We start from the raw sequence: 22,127 nt of genomic DNA, 5'->3' as shown, positions 1-22,127 counted from the left end.
CTCCTTCACTCACTCATTCATTCAAGAAATATTTCTTAGGAAAAATCAGCAATGAATGAACCAGGTGGTTTTCGCCTTTTTTGAAACTGACATTCTCAGATAACAAAAATTCTGGAAGACAGGCGGTCAGGGAGAGGGAAGGACCTTGGGTGTAGGGAATCAGCATAGTTGAGCTGAGCAGGGACCTGGAGACAGGAAAGAGGCAGCCAAGGGATGGTTCGGGGTTACCTGGACAGGGCACTGCAAGGGTAAACGCCCCAGGTAAGAATACCAACAAAACATAACAAAGCCAGTGTATGTGGCCCAGGCATCCGCCTACCCACTGAGGACTTGGTTTTTACTGAGTCAGCTGGGAGCCATGGGAATGTTCAGCAAGGGAAGGACACGTTGTGGCCAGGGTATAAGCAGAGACCAGTGAGGAGGTGAGAGATATTGGGGGCTTGGATTAGGGTGGTAACAATGGAAGGAGGTAAAGTGGTCAGATTCTGGATATACCTTTTAAAAAGTTTTTCTTTCTTTCTTTCTTTCTTTCTTTCTTTCTTTCTTTCTTTTTTGTCTTTTTGAGACAGGGTCTCGCTATGCAGTTCAGGCTGGCCTTGAGCCCAGGCTAGCCTCACTTTGTAGCCCAGGCTAGTCTCAAACTCGCAGTGATCCTCCTGCCTCAGCCTCCCGAGTGCTGGGATTATAGGCGTGAGCCACCACGTACGGCTTTTTAAAAGTTTTTATTGAAAGTAATAAGTATACAGAAAAATACACAAGTCATAAGCGTGCAGCTCAATACATTTTCACAGAGACCATATCCTTTTCATTTATTGTTGTTACTGGATATTGAACTCAAGGCCTTTTCAATGAGCTAATTCCTCAGCCCTCTTTTATTTCTTATACTGAAAGACAAGATCTCAATAAATTGCAACTAGAATAATGCTGGGGTTGGAGGATTACTGAGTTGAGTAGTGGGAATTTTGAGTTTAAAATGTTTTATTCCCTGGGCTAACCCAAACATGGCGGCACACACACCTGCAATCCCAGCACTCTGGGAGGCCGAGGTTGGAGGATGGCAAGTTTGAGCCCAATCTGGGCAATTTAGAGACTTAATGAGACTCTGCCTATAATTAATTAATTCTGAGAGTACACATTTTTTTTCATTTTGCAACAGAATCTCACCAAGTTGTCCAGCTTGGCTTTAACTTGTGATCCCCGTACCTCATCTTCTTGGGTTCAATCCCCAGTATTGCCATTAGGTTTGAACATGTGATCTTCCTGTTTTGGCCTTCCAGAGTGCTGGGATTATAGGAATGTATCACCACACCCAGTTTAGAAAAACCATATCCTTGTAAGCAGCACTCAGATCCAGAAACACATATAATATGTTTGCTTTTATACTAAAATTGGAATTATGCAGAGAAAATTAGAATGGCCCCTGAGCTAGGATGACATGTAAATTCATAGAGCATCTCATGTTTTATAAAATAAACACTTGCTTGGCTACCATTTAAAATAGAGACAAAAGGATTAAAATAGAGCCAAAAGAATTGGATGCATAGAGAATAAAATGCGGTCTTAAAGAGGAATGCCCTCTCCCTAGCCCTGGCCAGGCATGGTGGCATATGCCTGTAATCCCAGAACTTGGGAGGTTGAGGCAGGAGGACCATTGTGCATTTGAGGCTGGCCTGAGCTACACAGTGAGTTCAAGGACACCCTGAATTACATAGCAAGACAATCTGAAAAAGAAAAAAAGAAACACAATGGTTTGGTCCTGAGCAACTGGAAGAATGCTGGAGGGGAAGAAATACTGAGTTGGAATGTGGTATTTTAGAATGTTTATAAATGTGCAAGAGAAAATGTCAAGTAGCAAGTTGAATATGTGGGTTTGGAGTTCAAGGGAAGTTCAAGTGGAGTTCTAGGCTGGAAATAATCTACGTACATGGTGATTCTGCCCTGACTTAGAAACACAAGGCAATTACAAGGGTATCTTTGGAGTTGTTAGGATAAGTGAATGAATTGGCAGGCAAGGCCAGGGACCTTGTGCTGAGCTCTGACTTCCTCTGTCAGCCTCCCTCTGCCTACTGAGTCTGCTATTGCCACGCCTGAGACTGGCAGCCCCCATCTCCCCAGCTGAGCCCATCAGTCAAGCCTACAGCCTGGCTCTCTACATGCAGAAGAATACATCAACACTGCTGCAGACCTATGTGAGTGACACTGGACATGCAGGGGACGAGGGAGGAGGGACATTGCTCTGGGTTGAGGAACCAGAGCCTAGGAGACTCCTCTGTGGATCCTAGGTGCTAGGGGCTCTGTTAACTAGGGATACAGTCACTCAAGTGTTGCTACAATGACTAGGTGTCTGTGAGCAAGTCGTTCCTTCACTTGACCTCAGCTTCCTCATCTGCAAAATGGGATGGAGATTCAGCCTTGCTGACCTCTCAGGTGTGTTACAGAGAAGGAAGGGCTTTAACAATTGGGCACTGTGCATGTAATCCCTTCCTCCCAGTACTGGGGATTGAAGGGCCATGGTACTGAGCTACTCAGCCCTTTTTTATTTTTCATTTTGAGACAAAGCCTCACCAAGTTGTCCAGATTGGCTCTTATTTGTGATTCCCCTACTTCATCTTCCCAAAGTTCTGGGATTACAGGTGAGTACCCCCACACCTGGCTCTAGTTTATGACTTTATTAGACTCCTCAAAACATTCTGAAAGATGGAGTTAAAACCAATTTTACAGATGTGGAAACTGAGTTCATAAGAGAGAGTGAATAATTTACCTGAGGACATATAACTGATAACTGGCAGTGTGTCCAGATCTGAAACCAAGACTGTGGAATTCCACACCACAATCTCCTAGCCTTCACCTACCTAGGGCTGATTGACCCTTGGATACCTATAGGACAGATAACAGGGAGTAAAGAGACACAGAGAGAATTGCAATAAAATTAACAGACTAAATACTATAAATAAAAGAAATATCAGTTGTAATTGTAGTGCACTTCAATATATTTGGATTGAGAACAATATAAACATATAACTACAATATTTGTTGATTTTATATACCATTAGATAATGATGCCTTTTCATGTCCTTACGTGTTGTAGCCAGGGATTTAACACAGCAGCATAAGTGCCTGCTTTACAAGCATGCAGTCATGAGTTCAATCCCCGGAACAGAAAAACAAAAAATCCAGTTGGTCCTTATTGTGTTGAGTGCTGTACTGTAAGTGCTTTACATATATTATTTGCTATTGTTGTGACAATAATATTGCCATATGAGAGTTACAGAAACTTGTGATTGGACCTGGGATGTAGCTCAGCAGTGCAGTACCTGTCTGGCAAGAACAAGCCCCTAAATTCAATTCCTGGTACAGAAAAAAAAAAAAAAAAAGAAAGAAAGAAAGAAAGAAACTTGTGATTCATTGTCCATCTGGGAGTACATGAAGGATAAACAATAGGAACCTGCACTGATTGTGTGTGTGTGTGTGTGTGTGTGTGTGTGTACCAGGATCAAACTCACAACCTTGCACTTGCCAGGCAGGTACTTACACCACTGAGTTAAATATGTGGCAGACCAATAGGAACTGATAGGGCAGTTGCCCTGTATTAGCTTTTTTTTTTTTTTTTTTTCGTTTTTATCGGTACCAGGGATCGAACTCATGACTGCCTGCTTGCAAGGCAGGCACTTATGCCACTGAGCTAAATCCCTAGCCCCAGTTGCCCTGTATTAGAATATCCCACCAACTGTCCAATCTCAAAGAGCAAACATGTTAATTTCCTTATTTCTTTTTGTCCCTGTCCTTCCTGCAGCTCCAGTACCAGGGCAGCCCTTTTAGCGACCCTGGCTTCTCAGCTCCTGAGCTCCAGCTCAGCAGCCTGCCTCCTGCTGCAGTTCCTTTCAAGATCTGGCATGCTTTGGATGATGGGGAGCGCCTGAGCCAGGCCCAGGGAGCCTTCCAGGCCTTGACACAGCACCTCCAGCTTGTGGGAGATGATCAGAGTAACCTGAATCCTGGTAGTCCTATCCTGCTGGCCCAGCTTGGAGTTGCAAGACTGAGAGCCCAAGGTCTGCTTGGCAATGTGGCTGCCATCATGAATGCCCTTGGGCTGCCTGTTCCTCCAGAAAAAGACACTATTGGGGTTGTCCCCTTTGGGGCTTCCGCCTTTGAGAGAAAATGTCGTGGGTATGTAGTGACCCGGGAATATGGTCACTGGACAGATCGAGCTGTGAGGGATTTGGCTCTGCTCAAGGCCAAGTACCCAGCATGAAGGGTAGGACTTCCTGTCAGGAGTCTGCAGTGATTCCTCTTTCACAATGTCTCTTTTTCCACCTTGCTTCTGAGATAGAGTGACATCTAATCAGACAGCTATGTGCCATGTCTTTGGGAATATTTCCTGGAAGCCGGGTCTCCATTCCTTAATGCCTAGAGCTTCCCACCTAGGTACAATAGCCTCCATCCACATCTGGGTGGGTCACCATAGGTCCCTTTTGTGGATCCTCATCCAGTGGTACCAGCTTTCTTACTTCTAGTTGGAAAGAAGACACTGTCTGGAAGAGGCTCCCGGGACAGTTGGTCTTCTCCCTGAGCTCCCTTGGAGACCTTCCCCTTCCTGTAATTTTGGGGAAGGGCTGCCTTCCTGTTTGTCTACCTCACTTCCTGCAAGAAGATACAGCCTTTCTGAAGAAGAGGCCTTCTTCCTCCATGCTGGAGTTCATTTCCTTTGCTAGTCTACTTGTGGCCACTGTTCAGCCTTCTTTCTGTCTGAAGCAGCTTTTACTTCTGATTAATGGAAATCCAATCCTGGAAGAAGTAAGGATTTATGTTATGTCTGTTTTCTGCTCAGGACACATCCACTTTCTGTTTTGGGCTGACAGTTGGAATCCTCAGCCTGAATTTCCTGTTTATACTTTGCCTTTTGGATATGTTGTGGAGAGGATCAGCCTGTACCCCAAAGATTCTGTGCATCTCAAAGTTGTCTACCTATTTTCAACAACTGTATGTACAGTATGTACAGGAAATTTTAGTTTTAATTTTGAACATTTTATTTACAAAATATTATTTATTATGAAATAAAACTCTTTTAAGATTTTGCTTCACCCCCACCCCCTTACCACAGACCTGGCTGGGGGAGAGAGCTGTGCAGGAATAGGAGAGAGGCAGTTAAAGGACAGGAAGGACATCAAAAGGAGAGGAGGAGGCCGAAAGGGATGAATCCGGAGAGTGAGGGCAGCTGGAAGATGGGGTGACTGGAGGTGGGGGGTGCCTTCCCCCCACAGGACCGCAGGTACTTTTCCTGGCCAGCACAGGTCAAACAGAGGGCCTGAGAGACAGAGAGACAAAGGTGTACCTCCATTAGATGAAGCTGAGAGACAGAAACAGGCTCAAGCATGAAGAAGGTGAGGTATGGCGAGAAAACTAGGCCAAGGGGACGTGGCATGCAGATAGGTCCAGAGAGAAAAAGGAACGGAATGGGTACAGCTTGACATTGACAGTCGAGAACAGACACTGGTGGAGGTGGAGAGAAACAGGGAAGTGGAGCCAGGTGGAAGAAGGGAGACAGAGACAGGGCAGAGGCGACAGCGAGTGCAGCACTCAGGCAGGGCCCCCGGGCAACAGCTGGCCCAGGTCGCCCTCGGTGCGGCGCACCCACTCGCGGTAGAGGCCGCACACGCGCAGCCCCAGCAACTTGGCCGGGAAAACGCCCACGGGGGCGGGGGTGGCGCCAGCGGCGGTTGCCGCGGGCTCGCGGCGGGGCCCGTGGGCCGCGGCGCCCAGAGCGGCCAGCACGGTCTCCACCGCAGTGCCCAGCGCGCGGGCCTGGCGCGCCGCGTCCTCCAGGCGCCGCAGCAGGCGCGGCGCGCGGGGGGTCAGCTCTGCTTGGCGGCGGCGCACAGCATCTAACAGCGGGGGCAGCTCAGCCAACGCCACCGCGTCCAGACGCAGCCGTTCCTGCAGCGGTAGCCCCGCGTGGCCAGGCGCCGGTGCGTTCAGGCCGGCCACGGGCAGCCGCGGCGGAGAGAATCCGGGCGAGCCGAACGGGGCTCCCTGATGCTGCACCTGCGGAGACAGGCAGTGGGCGGGGTCAGCGGCTCTCGGCCCCCGAAGGGGCAAAACGGGGGGGGGGGCGGGGACGGGGCGGCGGTGAGGGCTGTCTACACTTCATTGAGCCCTCCTTCCTTTGCCGGCAGCCTGATTCCTTGCCTCCAAACGATAAATCCCTCCTACCAGGGGTGCTATGTTTGAGATGGGACCAAAAGCAACCTACTCTTTACACCAATGCCTTTGTTTCCTCTTCTCTAATATGAAGCCAATAACAGTGTCAACTTCTCAAGGTTGGTAGGTATATGAAGTGCTTAAAGACAGGGCTTACAGGGGTTGGGGATTTAGCTCAGCGGCATAAGCACCTGCCTTGCAAGCAGGCGGTCGTGAGTTCGATTCCTGGTACCGATAAAAATGAAAAAGACAAAAAAAAAAAAAAAAGACAGGGCTTAGGAAGGGCTCAATAAACATTAGCTCTTTTATTAATGTTATCTTACAGACTCAGGTTTAAATCTTTTCTTGGCCACTTACTAGTTGAGCCATTTTAGGCAAAACCTTCTAGGAGCCTCAGTCTTCTTAGCTGTACAATGAGGGCGCTGCTCCCTAGTCTGCCTTTCTACCAGGGTTTCTTGGAAATCATGGATGGTAGTAGAAGGATCCATTTGACTTCACAACTCTTCCCATCCTCTCCAACTTTTGTATATGTATTGAGTATGGACTCATTGAGTCATTGTCATTTCAATAAACAAATGAAAGATAAAAGTGATTTGCAGTTTGTCAAATGGCATAATAACATTTTCCTTTGCCGGGTGTGGTGGCTCACGCCTGTAATCCTAGCACTGGGGAGGCTGAGGTGGGAGGATCGTTGAGTTCCAGACTAGCCTGGGCTACAAAATGAGCTCAAGGCCAGCCTGAACTGCACAGCGAGACTCCCATCTCAAAAAAAAAAAAAAAAAAAAAAAAACCTTTTCCTTTGTAAACATCTTGCCCCTGGGTCAGGCATTGTTTGTTGGTTCAAACACAATATTTCTCCAGTGATGAGTGTGATGGTAGATGAAAAAATTGTGCTGAAGACAAACAGTGATGTAGGTCAGCTATTTAAGAAGTGGCAGAGCTGGAATTTGAGCCAAATTTAGTAGGACTATATCGCTATTTCTACTATCCCACCACCCACTGTCATAATTATTACATTATTATTTTAAGTTTATCATAATTTTTAATTGATCATAAATGGCCACAAGCAGGCTTATAGTCTGCCTGATACAAAACTATAGCCACCTCCTTTGGGAAATATCTTCTTTCTCTGGGTAAAGATATTGAGAGACTGTTTTTCTCTCTAAAAGTCCCTCTGTAGGACAGACTTTTTGCTCCAAGTGGAAACTCCTTTTTGGCCTCTCTGAATATCCCAGTTAGAAGAGTTCACTTCCCTGTGTGATACAATCACATGGAACCTAAATCTCAGTTTCTTAACTCTCAGAGGAGAGTTCTGTTTTTTCTCTCAGGTTGTTTCTGATTTTAAGCACCAAGAAGAGAGCTTCCAAACTGTGGCAGAGAGATTATTATATGGGGAACAGATAGGGTTCTCCTCCAGCTTGCTATGTGATCAGGAACAAGTTACTGTCCCTCTCCAATGCCCTGATCTTCACATCTGGGGATGAGATTAAGCAAATGGGTGATGGAGGACCTCTGTGACCTGTGCTTCCCCAATCCCCAGACCCTTGACACCCCAACCCCCATTCTCACTCACATATTCCTGGAGCAGCTGCTCAGCATATTTGGTGAGGAGGTGGGCAAGGCTGTGTGTCTGACGGATCTTGGCCTCCAAGTGGGGAAGGAATGAGACTGAGGTGTCAGCCTGGGGGTCTTCTGGTGGGAAAGGGGGGTAAGAATGAGGGCAGCCCGAGAACCCTTGCTCCTTGACCACTGCTCCCCAGGCCAGGGGAAGAGGGAGGGGGCTCTTCCTTCCTGAACTGAAACTCTGCTCTGGATTCTCCAGTGTTCGGAAGAGTGTTCCATTTCAACTGAGGAAAAATGAGGCAGCATATCATTGTCAAGCAGTTGCTCTATGTGAAATGTGTTCCCTGTCTTCATGTCACTGTTGAAATCCTGTTAAAGCCAAATTCAAACGCTGCCTCCTTAGTGCAGCTTCCAAATTCTCTCTTCCCTGAAATGAATTTTTTCCTTTGACTTTAAGGCTATTTGTTTATACTTCCAAAGTAGCTTTTTTACCTCTGTGTATTCGCTGTGGCCCTGGATCCCCTTAAGAATAGGCCTTACAGGTACCTCTGTGATTGCTGATAGAGTTAAAGAACAGAACTTCAAATTGGAATATGCCTTAAGGCCTGTTTGAGGGAAGTTCCATTCCCTCTTCATGCCCACTGAACGCAAAGCGCGCGGCTGAGCATCAGTGAATCAGCGTCCAAAGCGTGGCGCTTCAGGAGGACTACATTTCCCAAGAAGCACAAGGCGGGCACCCAGTGTAAACTGGAGAATGTAGTCCTGACCCGGCGACTGCCGCCCCGCCCCCGCCCGAGTTTCCCACCACCAGTAGTGATCCTCAGCAGCTCCTCCACAATACTTGAATCTTGTCCAAATCTCAAAGAGGCTTCTGGCTGCCCCAGCTCAGACTCCAGCCCTCCCTTAGGGTGTACTCACCGGTTTGATCGGTGATCTAACCCTTGAACTGAAACCCCTGAAGCCTCAACCCCAGGCCTACCCCCAAGCCCTTGCGCCTGCCGGTCTCCCAACTCACCCGCTAGTTACCTGACACCGGAGCCCGTTTTCCCCCGCCCAGGCGACACCCCTCCCGGACCCAGGATGGTAGAGACCCAGACCCCAGCTGTCACCCTTTCTGACTCCTACTCTCCTCAGGGACCCAGTGTCTAGTCCCTCAGCCCCTTACCCAGACTTCCCTCCCTCAGGCTCATGCTGGCCCCTGGCTGATCCCGGTTCCCTCCACGCCCCCCTTCCGAGGGGGAAGAAGGGGAGAAGGGGTAGAGGCGTGGCCCAGGCACAGCCAATCATAGCCCAGACCCCAAAGAGGTCCCCCCCCCCCCTACACCGCGGCTTCCAGGCAGATTCCTTGGCCCTGAGCTCAGCTCCCCGCCTTCTGGGCCTAGTCTGGGAAGAGGCCCAAAGTGGGAGGCAGGTTGTTGGCATGATGAATGGACCTGGCGGCTGGGGGTGTCAGGGCCCAGGAGGCAACCCTATATGCTGCTGTTTCCTACCTGAGGCAGGGCTGGAAGTCTGGGCTCCTTTGTGGTGAAAACTGGGGCGCAAGAGAAAGAAGGTGCAGGCTGGCAGGGCAGGAATTTGTAGTCCTTCTCGCCTGCTGGGGGTATGAGGCAAGAGAGGGGCGGTGGAAGCAGAGGGGTTTGAACAAACCTGACTAGACATACACCTCCTAGCCTATCTCAGATACTTTCACCTTTATCCTCACACCTGCCAGTAGGGACACAGACCCCACCTCACCTCATTAGGCCCAGTAATAGACCATCCCCTCACATACATGCATATACTGAAGGTAAAGTGTATAGACACACATTCTCACTTCATTGAGAAGAAGCTTCAGAGACCTGTATAGAAGGTCGCTGGGGATTTAGATTAGCAGCATAAGTGTGTGAGTTCAATCCCCAGTAACAAAAAAAAAAAAAAAACCCAAAAAAACAAAAGCCTTTAGGCCGGGGATTTAGCTCAGTGACATAAGCCCCTGCCTGGCAAGCACAAGGGATCCCTAGTATCCAAAAAAAAAAAAAAAGACAGCAGTCCCATTAACCTGGTGTGGACACTGAAGGAACTGAAGACTCATCCCCGCAATTGGCTCCCAAGCACAAACTCTGTCCTGGGCTCTGGAATAGTCATGGCCCATATTTGGTCTCTGGTCCCCTAAGTAGCTCACACTCTGCGAGGACATAAATAAACAGCAGCAGGAAACTTTAGGAACAAAAGGATTGAGAGGCTACTACCAGACAACTGCCAGGACAAAGGAGATAACTGGTATAGCAGCCTGTCAGCAGGGGTCACAAGCATGCACCTATCAGCACCTATCAGCACCTATCAACAATGGGTATTTACGTGTGCCAGGCTCTGTCCTAAACTTCTGTGTTACAGATGAGGAAATGGAGGTGAGTGACTTGTCCAGTGTCACACAGCTGAGTGTGACAGAGCTGAGATTTTACCTCAGTAGTTTGGCTTCAGAAATGCTACCATAATTAGCTTCTCAGTCCCTTTTACTCTTTTTTTTTTTGTCTTTTTCTTTTTTATCGCTACCGGGGATTGAACTCACGACTGCCTGCTTTCAAGGCAGGCGCTTACGCCGCTGAGCTAAACCCCCAGCCCCTTATTCTTTGGATATGATCATTCCAAAACTCACAGATGTGCTTTTAAAAAATACACACAGGGACAACAGCACAAATTTAGACACAGTATATATGATTGGCCAGCCTCAAAAGCAACCATAAGTTCAGGAATGACACTACACATGCTTATAACCCCAGTATCTGGGAGCTGAGGCAGGAGGTCAGTTTGAGGCTAACCTGGGTTATACTGTGAGTTCAGGATTAGTCTGAACTATGTAGTAAGACCATGTTTCCTTTTTTTTTTTTTTAATCGGTACCGGGGATCGGTTCATGACTGCCTGCTTGCAAGGAAGGCGCTTATGCCCCTGAGCTAAATCCCCAGCCCAAGATCATGTTTCAAACAAAACAAAACAATAACCATATCACATTAATTTTAAGTAAATTTTAATTGAAATATAAGCCACACATGGACATGTACACACTTAAGTGTACAACTTCATGTATTTTCAGAGTAAATATGCCCAAAGGACCAGCACTGAATTAAGAAACATAAAATGACCAACTCCCAGAAGATCTTCCTTGCATCCCTCCCAGTCCCAAGGGTGACCACTATCACAACTTCTCAAATTATAAATTCTTGGGGCTGGGGATTTAGCTCAGCGGCATAAGCGCCTGCCTTGCAGGCAGGCAGTCGTGAGTTCGATCCCTGGTACCGATAAAAAGGAAAAAGACCAAAAAAAAAAAATTATAAATTCTTGTTATTGAACATCATATACATTCATCTAATGTGTTTTGTTTTGTTTTTAAGACAGGATCTTGCTATGTAGTTCAGGCTATCCTTGTACTCACTATGTACTCCAAGCTGGCCTCAAAATCACAGCAATCCTCCTGCCTGAGGCTCCAGTGTGCTGGGATTTCAGGCATCTGCCACCACACCCAGCCTCTAGTGCGTACTCTTGTAGTTATCTTCTTTTCCTCAAAGTTTGCTCATGACACTTGTCCAATGGGATTTAGCAGGACATCAGTCATTCTAGTTGCTGTGTCTAAATAGTATAAAACGGTCATAATTCATTTTCCATTCTACTTGATGGGTTGTTTCCACCCAGGGGGTATTGTGAATAGTGCACTGAACATTCTTGATGCACAAACATGCTTTTCTGCTAGGTATTGATAAATGAACAGCGGAACTGCGGGATCACAGATTTGGCATATGTTTGGGTTCCCTAGGAAACTGCGGGTTTTCAAGGATCTCTATCAAATTACACCTCCCCATAAAGATAAGCAGATCTTCGCCTACACTTGGTGTGGTCATTCTTTCTCACTTTGCTCATGCTGACTGAGGAGATCCACTTATAGTCGGTCTGGCAGGTAACTGGTACTCATTTAAAGAGACTGTTGAGGAATGAATGAACAGGACGCGCAACGTAAAATCAGCCAGCCTGAAAGCGGAAGCGTGAGTGCGCAAGCGCCTGAGCGCGCGGCCTTTCAGCGACGCCCACCCGCAGCGAATGCACACCGGGACACCCGCCCTTGCGTTGTCCCCGGAGCCCACGTGGTCTGCACTCCTTGGCCCCGCCCCCCGCTCGCCCCAGGCCGCGGGGAGGGGCCGGGCCAAAGCGGCGGCAGGAAGCGGGGCGGGGACTCGCGGAGGCTGTGAGGAGCGGGAGGGCGCGGCCAACTCCCGGAGGGACGTCAGGCTGCGAGAGCGGCGCCGGGGTCTGGCGCGGAGCCCGCGTCCGCCGGACGGGAGGCGATCCCGCCCCGGGCTCGGCCCGGCCCCAGCGCTGCTACCATGGCCGGCCGGACCGTGCGGGCTGAGACCCGGAGCCGGGCCAAAGATGACATCAAGAAGGTGATGGCGACCATCGAGAAGGTCCGGCGATGGTGAGCGCTGCCCCGAGGCCAGGGACGGGACGTGGTGAGGCCACCATTCCGAAGGCGGCTGGCCGGCGCCTCAGGTGTGAGGCGGGTCCTTGCCCAGCAGCTATGCCCTGGATCGGCAGGGTTCTGTTCCCCTCTCTCTTGCTACTCCCGGGCGGTCTACAAAGCGTGGTCCCCTGCCGCGCCTTTCCCGAGCGGGATCCCTCCTCCACGTCCCGCCCCCTAAAGCTCTGACACTCCTCCTGCAAGCATGCTGCGCGATCTTCATTGCTAGACTCCCTCAGCCAGGCCCACAGAGGTGCCCCCTCCATGTACCCCAGGGATCTGCAGAGCCACGATCCCAGGTCACACATACCCTCTCTCTAGAGGCATCTATCCATGCCTTGGGGTTCACAAGGCCAGCTTTCCCTTGCTAGTCATGTCCCATGGAAAACTAGCTCTGCCTTCTTAATCTGACCCAACTCTGCAGGTAGCCCTCTCTCTGGGGGCCTTTCCCCTCAACCTCTCTGACCCATCCCCCCACCCTCCCACAGGGAGAAGCGCTGGGTGACAGTGGGTGACACTTCCCTTCGTATCTTCAAGTGGGTGCCCGTGGTGGACCCCCAGGAGGAGGTGAGCAAGCCCCCAAACCGTGCCCCTGCATCTGTGCAACCTCAGGCACCCCTCCCCCTGCCTTTACCTACACTCCAAGACCCCAAGTGCTGTAGTCCGGACAGATGTTAATATTTATTAACAGCTCCTCCCCCTTTTCCCTCCTCCAGACCCCAGAGTTCAAGGTGGAACCACCCAATGTACACAGCTTCCTTCATGTCACCTAGAGCAGAGTCTTTTGCTTCTCTTTGCCTGTTTCCTCGTTTCTACAGAGCAGTCTGCAAAAGCTAACTAGAAAGCTGGCTCTGACCCTTATCCCTCTAACCCCAGGAGCGACGGCGGGCAGGTGCTGGGACAGAAAGATCCCGTGGCCGAGAGAGGCGTGGCAGGGGCACAAGTCCCCGAGCAGGTGGCCCTCTCATCCTGCTGGATCTCAATGGTATGTAGGGATCCTGGATTTGAGGGGCTGTAGGGATTGAAGGAGGATATTGGGGACCTGCGGCCAATCCTTTCAGCTTTTGCTCCCACAGATGAGAACAGCAACCAGAGTTTCCATTCTGAAGGCTCCCTGCAAAAGGGTACTGAGCCCAGCCCTGGGGGCACCCCCCAGCCCAGCCGCCCTGTGTCACCTGCTGGACCTCCAGAAGGGGTCACTGAGGAGGCTCAGCCCCCACCGCTGGGCCAAGAGAGAGGTAGGACCATATACTTCCCAGCAACTGTGTACTCTGAGTCCTGTCCTCTCCAAAGATACCCCCATGCCTCTCCCTCATTCCTGTGCTGCCTTCTGAGGGGTGTCTCTTGACTACTACAGGCACTTAGCTGCTGTCTCATTTTTTTGGTTTCTTATGATCTGTAGATAACACATCATCATCGGAGATTTTCATGCACGTTTGTTACTTTTTGTATTCCTGTCTCTTGTCAGCTATGTTGCAGCCATATTCATCTTGTTCAGTACTGTATCCTCAGAATACCACGGGGTAAACAATAGGTACTCAATAAATGTTTGTCAAGTGAATCAACAATAGTGGTAATCACAGGAATGATTAATAATAGGGATAGAGGGGCTGGGGATTTAGCTCAGCGGCATAAGCGCCTACCTTGCAAGCAGGCAGTTGTGAGTTTGATCCCTGGTACCGATAAAAAGGAAAAATACAAAAAAAAAAAAATAGGGATAGTAATAGTACATTTGTATACTATGCACCCTTTTAAGCACTTCATCTGCTTTTTCTTATTAAATCTTTACAATAGCCTTATAAAGGTCATGATCCTATTATAGTTTTTATTTATGGAAGAAGAAAATGAGACCCAGAGAAGTTATATAAGGAACCCAAGCCCATACAACACCCTGGGCCTGAGTCCTCCTCTGCTTCTATGCCTCCATACAGTCAGTTCCCATCTGGTTGGTACCACCTATATGGCCCTGGCTATTCCAACTTTCACCTGCACCTGTTCTGGCCTCTTCACTGGTTTCTAGGTGCCTCTACCCAGCTGACAGAACAGGTTTATTTTATTTTATTTTATTTATATATTTTTTTGGTACTGGGGATTGAACTCACGACCTTGCACTTGTCAGGAATAGCTGTGCCACTGAGCTAAATCCCTGGCAGAAAAGAATTTGTAAAGCACAACTTTGATGGGATCATTTTCCTGCTTCATATCCTTCAGTGGCTCCCTGTGGCTTTTGTGGGATCTTCACAAACTGTTTCCTCCTGGCTTCATTGCTTCTTCTAAGAATACCATGACATGGGCCTAGAGACTGGATCTAGATCATATCAACCACTTGTATACTTTTGTGGGGGAGGCACTGGGAATTGAACCCAGGGCCTTTGCACTGAATTGCTCCCCAGCAGTTTTTTTTTATTTATTTTTTGAGCCAGGTGTGGTGGCTCACGCTGGTAATCCCAGCACTTGGGAGGCTGAGGCAGGAGGATCATTGTGAGTTTGAGACCAGCCTGGGCTACAAAGTGAGCTCGAGACTAGCCTGAACTAAAAAAAAAAAAAAAAAAAAGACTAAAAAAACTAGCCTGAAGTGCATAGAGACCTTGTCTCAAAAAAAAAAAAAAATTTATTTATTTATTTATTTTGTCTTTTTGAGACAGTGTCTATGCAGTTCAGGCTAGCCTTGAGCTTACTTTGTAGCCCAGGCTGGTCTCAAACTCACAGTGATCCGCCTGCCTCAGCCCCCCACCCCCCCAGTGCTGGGATTATAGTCATGAGCCACCACGCCCCATGATTTATTTTTTGAGGGGTTTTAAATTTTGATTCTTAGCAGGGTGTAGTGATACATTCTGTAATCCCCAGTACTTGGGAGGCTGAGGCAAGAGAATGGTTTGCAAGTTCAAAGCAGCCTGAGCTACAAAGTGAGTCCAAGGCCAGTCTGAACTACATAGTGAAACCCTGTCTCAGAAAAAAAAAGTTTTGATCTTCTGCCTCAGTTTCCCAGAGTGATGGGATTACAGGTACTTTTATATCTTTGGCAATATAAAAATGATAAGAATTAGAAATGTGGCTTGGTGGTAGAACACTTGTCTAGCAAGCACAAGGCCGTGAGTTTGATCCCCAGCACTACAAACAAAACAAAAGCTCAGCTGGCATTTATTGAGCACATACTGTGTGCTAGATCCTAGGATTATTTCATTTAATTCTCACAGCAGTGTCATGTGATAATTACTGACATTATCACCATTTTACAGATCAGGAAACAGACCCAGAGAAATTATTATTATTTTTTTTAATTTTTTAAATTTTATTTAAGGAGAAAAGAAAAAAAAAGCAGGGAAAGGGTACAAGTTATACAGATTTACAGAAAAAAAATGAACAGTAGGAAATCACTAGTTAATGGATTACATATTGTCATCTTAGAAATAATTGTTCAAGTCACAAAATTAAAGCTTGTAAAGTGGACATTCTATCAATGATACTGCAAACAGTTCTGTTCAATGATCCAATAAAACTCTGTGATATCATTTTCTATCTTATACACTTAAATATACATGCAGTTATATAGTTTGGAGCACTTTCTTTTCCTCTCTTTTGTACCATGACTATTACATATTTTGGGTTTCATTGCTCCCACGGTTCTTATTACTTTTTTGGAAGAGAGTAAAACCAAATGTGACATAACAGAACAGAATCGGTCAAGTCAAAAGGGTGGACATAATAGATAATGTAAAAACATAAGACCCAGAGAAATTAAATAGCTGGTCCAGTGTCAGAAGTTGAACTTAGGCAGTTCAGCTACAGAATCTGTGCTAAGCGTGTGTTCAAAACCCCATAGCAATGGGCTGGGGATTTAGCTCAGCGGCATAAGCGCCTACCTGGCAAGTGTGAGTTGGATTCCCAATACCAAAAAAAAAAAAAGAAATCCACAGCAATCTTTCCTTTGTCTACATCCTGGATGGCACCTAGGGTCCTGGCTCACTCTTCACTGCTCTCACAGCCCCAGCTTGTGTAACTGGTACTTGTCTGTTTGTTTTCCCCTGTCCGTGTTACTGGCATGGAGTGGCTGCTCAGAGAAGGTCTGTTCACTTGACATTTGCAGAACCCACGGCCATACCTGCAGGCGGGACTGATGAACCCCCAATGCTGACCAAGGAGGAACCTGTCCCAGAATTGCTGGAAGCTGAGGTGAGAGGCCAGAAGGCTGTACTCCCAGGTCTTAGACGGAATGGGGACTCCAGGGTACTGGGGGCTTTATCCTGAGGTCCAGGAGGGAGATGTGGACCCAGGACCTAACAAAGGCTTACAGGCCAGATTTGCGGGGGGTACTGTAAAGAGTGTTTTAGAGACACAGTCCTGGGGTCTGGATCAGGGCTGATTTAAGAGCATTGAAGCCGTGAAATAATCATGGTGCTCCATATATTTAAAAAAGTCAAGGCTAGAGATGTAGCTCAGTGGTAGAGAACATGCTACACAAGAGTGAGATCTTGGGTTGCATCCCCAGCACCACACACACACACAAAATCCTAAATCACAAAATTAGCTTAAGAAAGTGTCTCATAAGCTTGACTTTTCTCACAAGGACTACCTTGATGCATTTTTCAGAAAGATCAGATTCTTTCCCTCAAACAGTGTAGTTCATTGTTGTTTTCTGTGGCCCCTTCGGCTGTAACTTGGTGGCCTGGCCCTGGGCTGGCCTCCTGGGTCGGGCAGGGAGTGGAGTGGAGGCCCTGGAGAGGGCAGAGGCAAGGAGGCTGCACTCCTGGGTGGGGTGGAGCTCATGCCTGTCCGCCCTTCCTCTCCAGGCCCCTGAAGCTTACCCCGTCTTTGAGCCAGTGCCACCTGTCCCTGAGGCAGCCCAGGGTGACACAGAGGACTCGGAGGGCGCCCCCCCACTCAAGCGCATCTGCCCAAATGCCCCTGACCCATGAGAAGCCGGCCTGCTTGTCCTGTTGTCCCAGGGGCCCCTTTGGCTTTTTACAAATAAAGTCCCTTTTGTAATTTTGTGTCATGTCATTTCCCCCATCAGGGCTGGGAGGGTCTTTAGAGACTGTTTTGTCTCGCGTTCCATTCCTCAGATGGGGTCACTGAGGCTCGGAGAGGACCTTCCTATAGTCACATTGTGATCAGATGTGCAGTAGGGGCTTGAGCCAGGACCCCATCTCCCCAAAACCCCCACCCTGCCCTCCTTCGTTCTCCCCTCTGACCTTCCCTCACCTCATTCTCTTCCTTTGGGAATCCCAGGACCTTTCTTCCTACTCAGTCACCCCCTGGGCCCAACAGTTGTCACCATTGTGGACAACAAGGCCCATGATTTCCATGTCCCCTGGTCTGGAACACAGCAGCCCAGAGGGATATAGGGGCCTGGGATGACCCAACCCACTTCCTGCCCTCAGGAAGCTGCCACGTTGCCCCTCCACCTGCACCCTGGCCCTCACTTATACTTGAGACCTCTTTGTCTCCTGCTCAGTCTCCACCTCCTCCAAGAAGCCTTTCTGGACCCCAGGCTTAGTCTAGTTCCCTTCTCTGAATTCCCACAATGCCTTGGGCTTCCTTCCCTTTGCTCCAGTATTTGTTAAGCTATTTTGGGATCACTGATCTGTGTGTTTATCTTACCTACTAGGCTGTGCGCATCTTGAAGATATAACTGGGTCTCCCACCTTATCTACCTCAGTGTTAGTAATGGGGCAGTCATAGCAACTGCTTTGTAAATGCATGAGTAAATGAATGGTCTGGGATTGTCCAGGAAGGCTTCTCTGAGGAGGCAGCATGTGAACTGGGTTCTGAGACATGGCCCTCAGTGTAGGAGAGCTGAGGTCAGACGCCCTGGTTCAAGTCCTAGCTTTGCCACTCACTATCTATGTGGCTCTAGGCAGGCTATTTCTACTCTCTGAGCCTTAGTTTGTTCATCTGAGCAATGGGGATAATAGCTATACCTCACCTGTCCTAGTAGTTTGTAGAAAATGTCATGCCATATAAGATCCTTCTTCCTCTGTGCCTACCAGAGGTCAGGTCAATTATGTAATCTCTCTATTCCCTCCCCACTTTTTTCCTTGGTACTGGGTACCAGGGCTTTTATACTAAACTATATTCCCAGCCCATTTTTGTTGTTTATTTGGGGACAGAGACTCACTTAATTGCTGAGTTGCCTAGATAGAGCTTGATTTTGTAATCTTTCTGCCTCAGCTGCCCAGAGTTCTGGGATTAAAGCCATGTGCCACACACTTGGCCCTATTTTTAATTTTTAATGAAGGAAGAGACTGAGGTTCAGAAAGAACCAAAATGGAACTTAAAAGAACCATTAAAAAACATAAAGGTGTTTCCTGTCATAATAGTGGAGTCAGAGCTGCCCAAGGCCCCAGGGTGCAGTGATGTGATTTAGTTGTTCCTGTTGCTTCTATAACAAATTACCACAAATTTAGTGACTTGAAGTGAAACAAATTTATTATTTTATAGTTTTGGGGGTCAGAAATCCAAAATTAGTCTCACTCGGCTAAAATCAACATGTCCACAGAGACAGTTCTTACCTCAGGCTCTAAAGCACAATCTGGTTCCTCCTCTTTTATAGCTTGTAGAAGCTACCTGCATGCCTTGGCTGGTGGCCTCTCCCTTCCATCTTCAAACCCATCAGCAGAGCACCCACTCTTGTTGTTATATCTTCTTCTCTGCCTCCCTTTTATAATACTCTTTGTGTTTACATTGACTCACCAGGATAACAGGATAACCCAGGACCCTCTTAACATCTTGACTCTGAATTAGTTTGCAGAATCTGGTTTGACATGTAAAGTAATGTATTCAGATCTGGGGATTAGGAGGTGGACATCTCTGAAAGGCCATTATTTAGGTACTACATATGGCAATCTCAGCTGGGTGCGTGATTCTCATTATCCTCTTATTGACCCCAGGAGGTGCTGCAAATGCTCTATAAACTGCTAGTGCCTGGGTTAGTGATACAATGTTAACCCATAATTCACCTCTTGGGTTTGAATCTTAGCATCTGCATTCATTTGCTGTGTGATTTTGAACAAATGATTTAACATCTCTTTTCCCATCTGCCTCAGTTTTCTCATCTGTAAAACAAGGATGATAGTAACATCAGTCTGTTAAGACTATTATGGACATTAAATGAGACAATATGTGATGAGAGAGCCCTTAACATAGCACACAATAATCTTTTTTTTTTTTATCGGTACCAGGGATCGAACTCATGACCGCCTGCTTGCAAGGCAGGTGAGCTTATGCTGCTGAGCTAAATCCCCAGCCCCCTACAAAATAAGTCTTAAGAAATGTCAGTTGTTTTTCCTATTAACCCATTTTATAGGTGAGGAAAGTACAGTATGGGGATCCATACCAGAGACCTGCCTTTCAGTGAGGCTAAGAAGAGAATCCTGGCCTAGATGGGGTGTCTCTTTCTAAGCAGTCTTGAGAGGGTGAAGTTTCAGTCTCCCAATTCTTGTCTTTCTCCTTATGAAAGACCCCAGGCAACTGTGCTAATGCCTGCCCCATTCCTGTAGTCTGTTCCCTGGTCTAGTCTATGGGCCATTCTCCCTTAGTCAGCCCTCTCCCTGCCCTCTCTACCTCTTCCATGTGGCCACTATCTCTTTTTGGAATGTCTTCTGCCCTGTGTAGGCCTTGGCTTCCACCGTACACTGCTTCTCCTCCATTTCCTATAGTCTCCTCCTCCTGGCTGCGGGCCTGGCCCTTCTCTTCATGAGCACTCTCCAATCCCACCTTCCCTTTGAGTTAATGGTTTTGAATTCCCTGCTTCTGAGTTCTGCTCCAACTTCCAGATGTAGCGCCAGATGGCTACACCGCAGCTACATGAGGTGTCTCTGTTCCATAGGCTTCGGCTTGGGCCTTTCTCTCCAGCCCCTTCCCACTGTCATGTGTACCAGGAGCTACAATCCACTTCCCTGAGTCACAGTCTAATCTCATTGTCCTAATCTCTTAGTGATTTTCTAGTTTACTTCTCCAGGACTACACTGCTTTGCTTTCTTCAGGTGCTAACAAAACTCATTAAAGTGGGCTGGGGATTTAGCTCAGCGGTGTAAGCGCCTGCCTTGCAAGCGCGCAGTCGTGAGTTCGATCCCCGGTACCGATAAAAATAAAGTAAAATAACTCATTAGAGCTTCCTGGCAGGTTTCCCTTCCCCGGTCTTGCTTCCTTCTGATCCATGCTCTATCGGGCTCTTGTGAAGTCTGCCTCTCTCCATGCTGCTGCCCTGGCCCAGCCTGTGGCTCTCCTCATCCCTGGCACAAGGAAGCTGTACTCTGCTTCTCGACCCCAGCTGCCTTTGAACTGCCCAGAGTCACCTAAAGTCAGCCCAGCATGTCTGATCTCTTGGGCTTTCTTAGCTGTTTTTGTTGCCAGATGTGCCCTTCTTGTCCCTCTTGCTAAGCAAGTTTGTTCTTGTTTGTCACATCTTAGCTGCCAGAAGTGTTTTTCTTCCTTTGCTGTGTGCTCCATTCTGCACAGCACTGGGTCCCTCTGCTTCGGTCTTCAGCACTAGATTGGGAGCTCCAGAAGGGCAGAGGAATTCCCAAATCATAGTGACGTATTTATTTACTGTCTACTGGTCACTGTTCTACCCTGGGAATAAAACATGAACAGCATGGGAAAGAAAATCAGTAAATGTGTCATAAACTTTCACGGTTTCCTATGGCTTTGCCTGACAACCTGAAGAGCCTATGGTTGGAAGTCATGGTGGCCTAAGGACAGGGCTACATACTAACAAATGCATTTGAGCTGGGGATTTAGCTCAGGGCACCTGGCAAGCGTGAGGTTGTGAGTTTGATCCCCGTACCAAAAAAAAAAAAAAAGACAAAACAAACAAACAAAAAGAAATGCACTTGAGGCAGTATCATCATTGTGCAATCGTAGAGTGTACTTATACAAGCTAAAATGACTATGATTTCACTAGGTGGTACAATCCATTTTTCACGGAGACATTCGTATGCAGTGCACAACTATACTTAAAAAAAAACGAGCTAGGAGTTTAGCTCAGCCACACAAGTGCCTGCCTGGCAAGGTTGTGAGTTTGATCCCCAGGACCAAAAAAATAAAACAAAACAAACAACAACAACAACAAACAAAGCAGAGTAAGATGGGGAAAAGCTGGTAGACAGATCAGGAGAGACCTCACTGGAAAGACATTTGAAGACATTCATGAAGGAGGTAAGGGAAACAGCCATACAAATATGTGGCAGAACTACATTCCAGGCAGAGGGAACAGCCATGCAAAGGCCTTGGGCTGGGACACGCCTGGCAATGCAGTCAGTGTGGCTGTAGCAGCAGGAGACAGGGAGAGAATGGTGGGAAGTGAGTTTGGGTCAGGTAGGGTCTCAGAAATAGGGCAAATGTGTTACCTGTCACTCAGAGACTTCTGAGACTAAAAGAGGGGGTAGTATCAATAACAGATAACAGATGAACGCTGAGACAAGTAGAATGTCTGATTGTACTGCTTGCAGGCCATTGTCAGGGCTTTGGCTTTCATTGTGGGGATGACAAAAAGCTACGGAAGGGATCTGAACAGAGGGATGCCATGATCCAACTTAGGTCCCCCCAACATTTTATTATAAAAAGTTTTAAGCATACCTAAACATTTTTAAAGTGAATTGAAAGGATTTAGTAGCTGACAGAATTGTGTAGGTAACACATATATACTCACCACCTAGATCCTATAGCGTTTTTTTGTTTGTTGGCTTCTGTTTTTGTTTGGTTTTGGTTTTGGTTTTGGTCTTTTTAAGATAAGTAGTGCAGTGTCCTTAAACTCACTATGTAGCCCAGGCTGGTGTCAATCTTGTGGCAATTCTCATGTCTTGGCCTCACAAGCCCTGGGAATACAGGTGTGTGCCACCATATGCCTTGCTTGATTCTGTAGCAATTTATAGTATT

At 47.6% G+C, this 22,127-nt stretch overlaps 3 protein-coding genes and 1 non-coding gene across 10 annotated transcripts in view; 3 read left to right on the top strand and 1 right to left on the bottom strand.

The window, feature by feature from the left end:
- Window positions 1-1,354: 1,354 nt before the first annotated feature.
- LOC111754069 (U6 spliceosomal RNA) lies at window positions 1,355-1,466 on the top strand. Its single transcript, XR_002788796.1, has one exon. It is a non-coding gene; the product is annotated as a U6 spliceosomal RNA (small nuclear RNA).
- A 573-nt stretch (window positions 1,467-2,039) lies between these two features.
- On the top strand, window positions 2,040-4,253 carry LOC100732056 (cardiotrophin-2; the record flags this gene model as incomplete). Its single annotated transcript, XM_003478247.4, has 2 exons — window positions 2,040-2,189; window positions 3,794-4,253. Coding segments are annotated over 2 exons (609 nt in total), but the record flags the coding sequence as incomplete, so codon positions are not given.
- A 750-nt stretch (window positions 4,254-5,003) lies between these two features.
- Window positions 5,004-9,452, bottom strand: Ctf1 (cardiotrophin 1). Of its 4 annotated transcripts, none has more exons than XM_063226853.1 (3): window positions 9,252-9,452; window positions 7,772-7,890; window positions 5,004-6,042 (listed from the first exon to the last, which is right to left on the bottom strand). In XM_063226853.1, the coding sequence occupies exons 1-3, from the start codon at window positions 9,418-9,420 to the stop codon at window positions 5,578-5,580; spliced, it is 753 nt and encodes a 250-aa protein (XP_063082923.1). In that variant the 5' UTR covers window positions 9,421-9,452; the 3' UTR covers window positions 5,004-5,577. The 4 variants fall into 4 exon arrangements, with proteins under 4 accessions (XP_063082923.1, XP_063082924.1, XP_063082925.1 ...); XM_063226854.1 differs by having other exon boundaries at window positions 7,772-7,887; XM_063226855.1 differs by lacking the exon at window positions 9,252-9,452 and adding an exon at window positions 8,927-9,039.
- A 2,452-nt stretch (window positions 9,453-11,904) lies between these two features.
- The window catches only part of Bcl7c (BAF chromatin remodeling complex subunit BCL7C), a 48,629-nt gene continuing 38,406 nt past the window's right edge, over window positions 11,905-22,127 (top strand). Inside the window, exons 1-6 of one of the 4 annotated variants that reach the window (XM_063226851.1) lie at window positions 11,934-12,206; window positions 12,737-12,815; window positions 13,125-13,233; window positions 13,325-13,486; window positions 16,336-16,421; window positions 17,039-17,234. In XM_063226851.1, coding sequence (XP_063082921.1) covers window positions 12,115-12,206; window positions 12,737-12,815; window positions 13,125-13,233; window positions 13,325-13,486; window positions 16,336-16,421; window positions 17,039-17,164 — 654 coding nt within the window. In that variant the 5' untranslated portion in view covers window positions 11,934-12,114 and the 3' untranslated portion in view covers window positions 17,165-17,234. Of the gene's footprint in view, window positions 12,281-12,736; window positions 12,816-13,124; window positions 13,234-13,324; window positions 13,487-16,335; window positions 16,422-17,038; window positions 17,235-22,127 lie in introns of those variants that run through there. The other 3 variants (XM_063226849.1, XM_063226850.1, XM_063226852.1) reach the window with 3 other exon arrangements.

The sequence above is a fragment of the Cavia porcellus genome, unplaced genomic scaffold (genome assembly GCF_034190915.1).
Source record: "Cavia porcellus strain 051 isolate PalLab524CR breed Dunkin Hartley unplaced genomic scaffold, mCavPor4.1 scaffold_16, whole genome shotgun sequence".
Taxonomy (NCBI): domain Eukaryota; kingdom Metazoa; phylum Chordata; class Mammalia; order Rodentia; family Caviidae; genus Cavia; species Cavia porcellus.
This window is presented reverse-complemented; position numbering and strand designations above follow the sequence as displayed.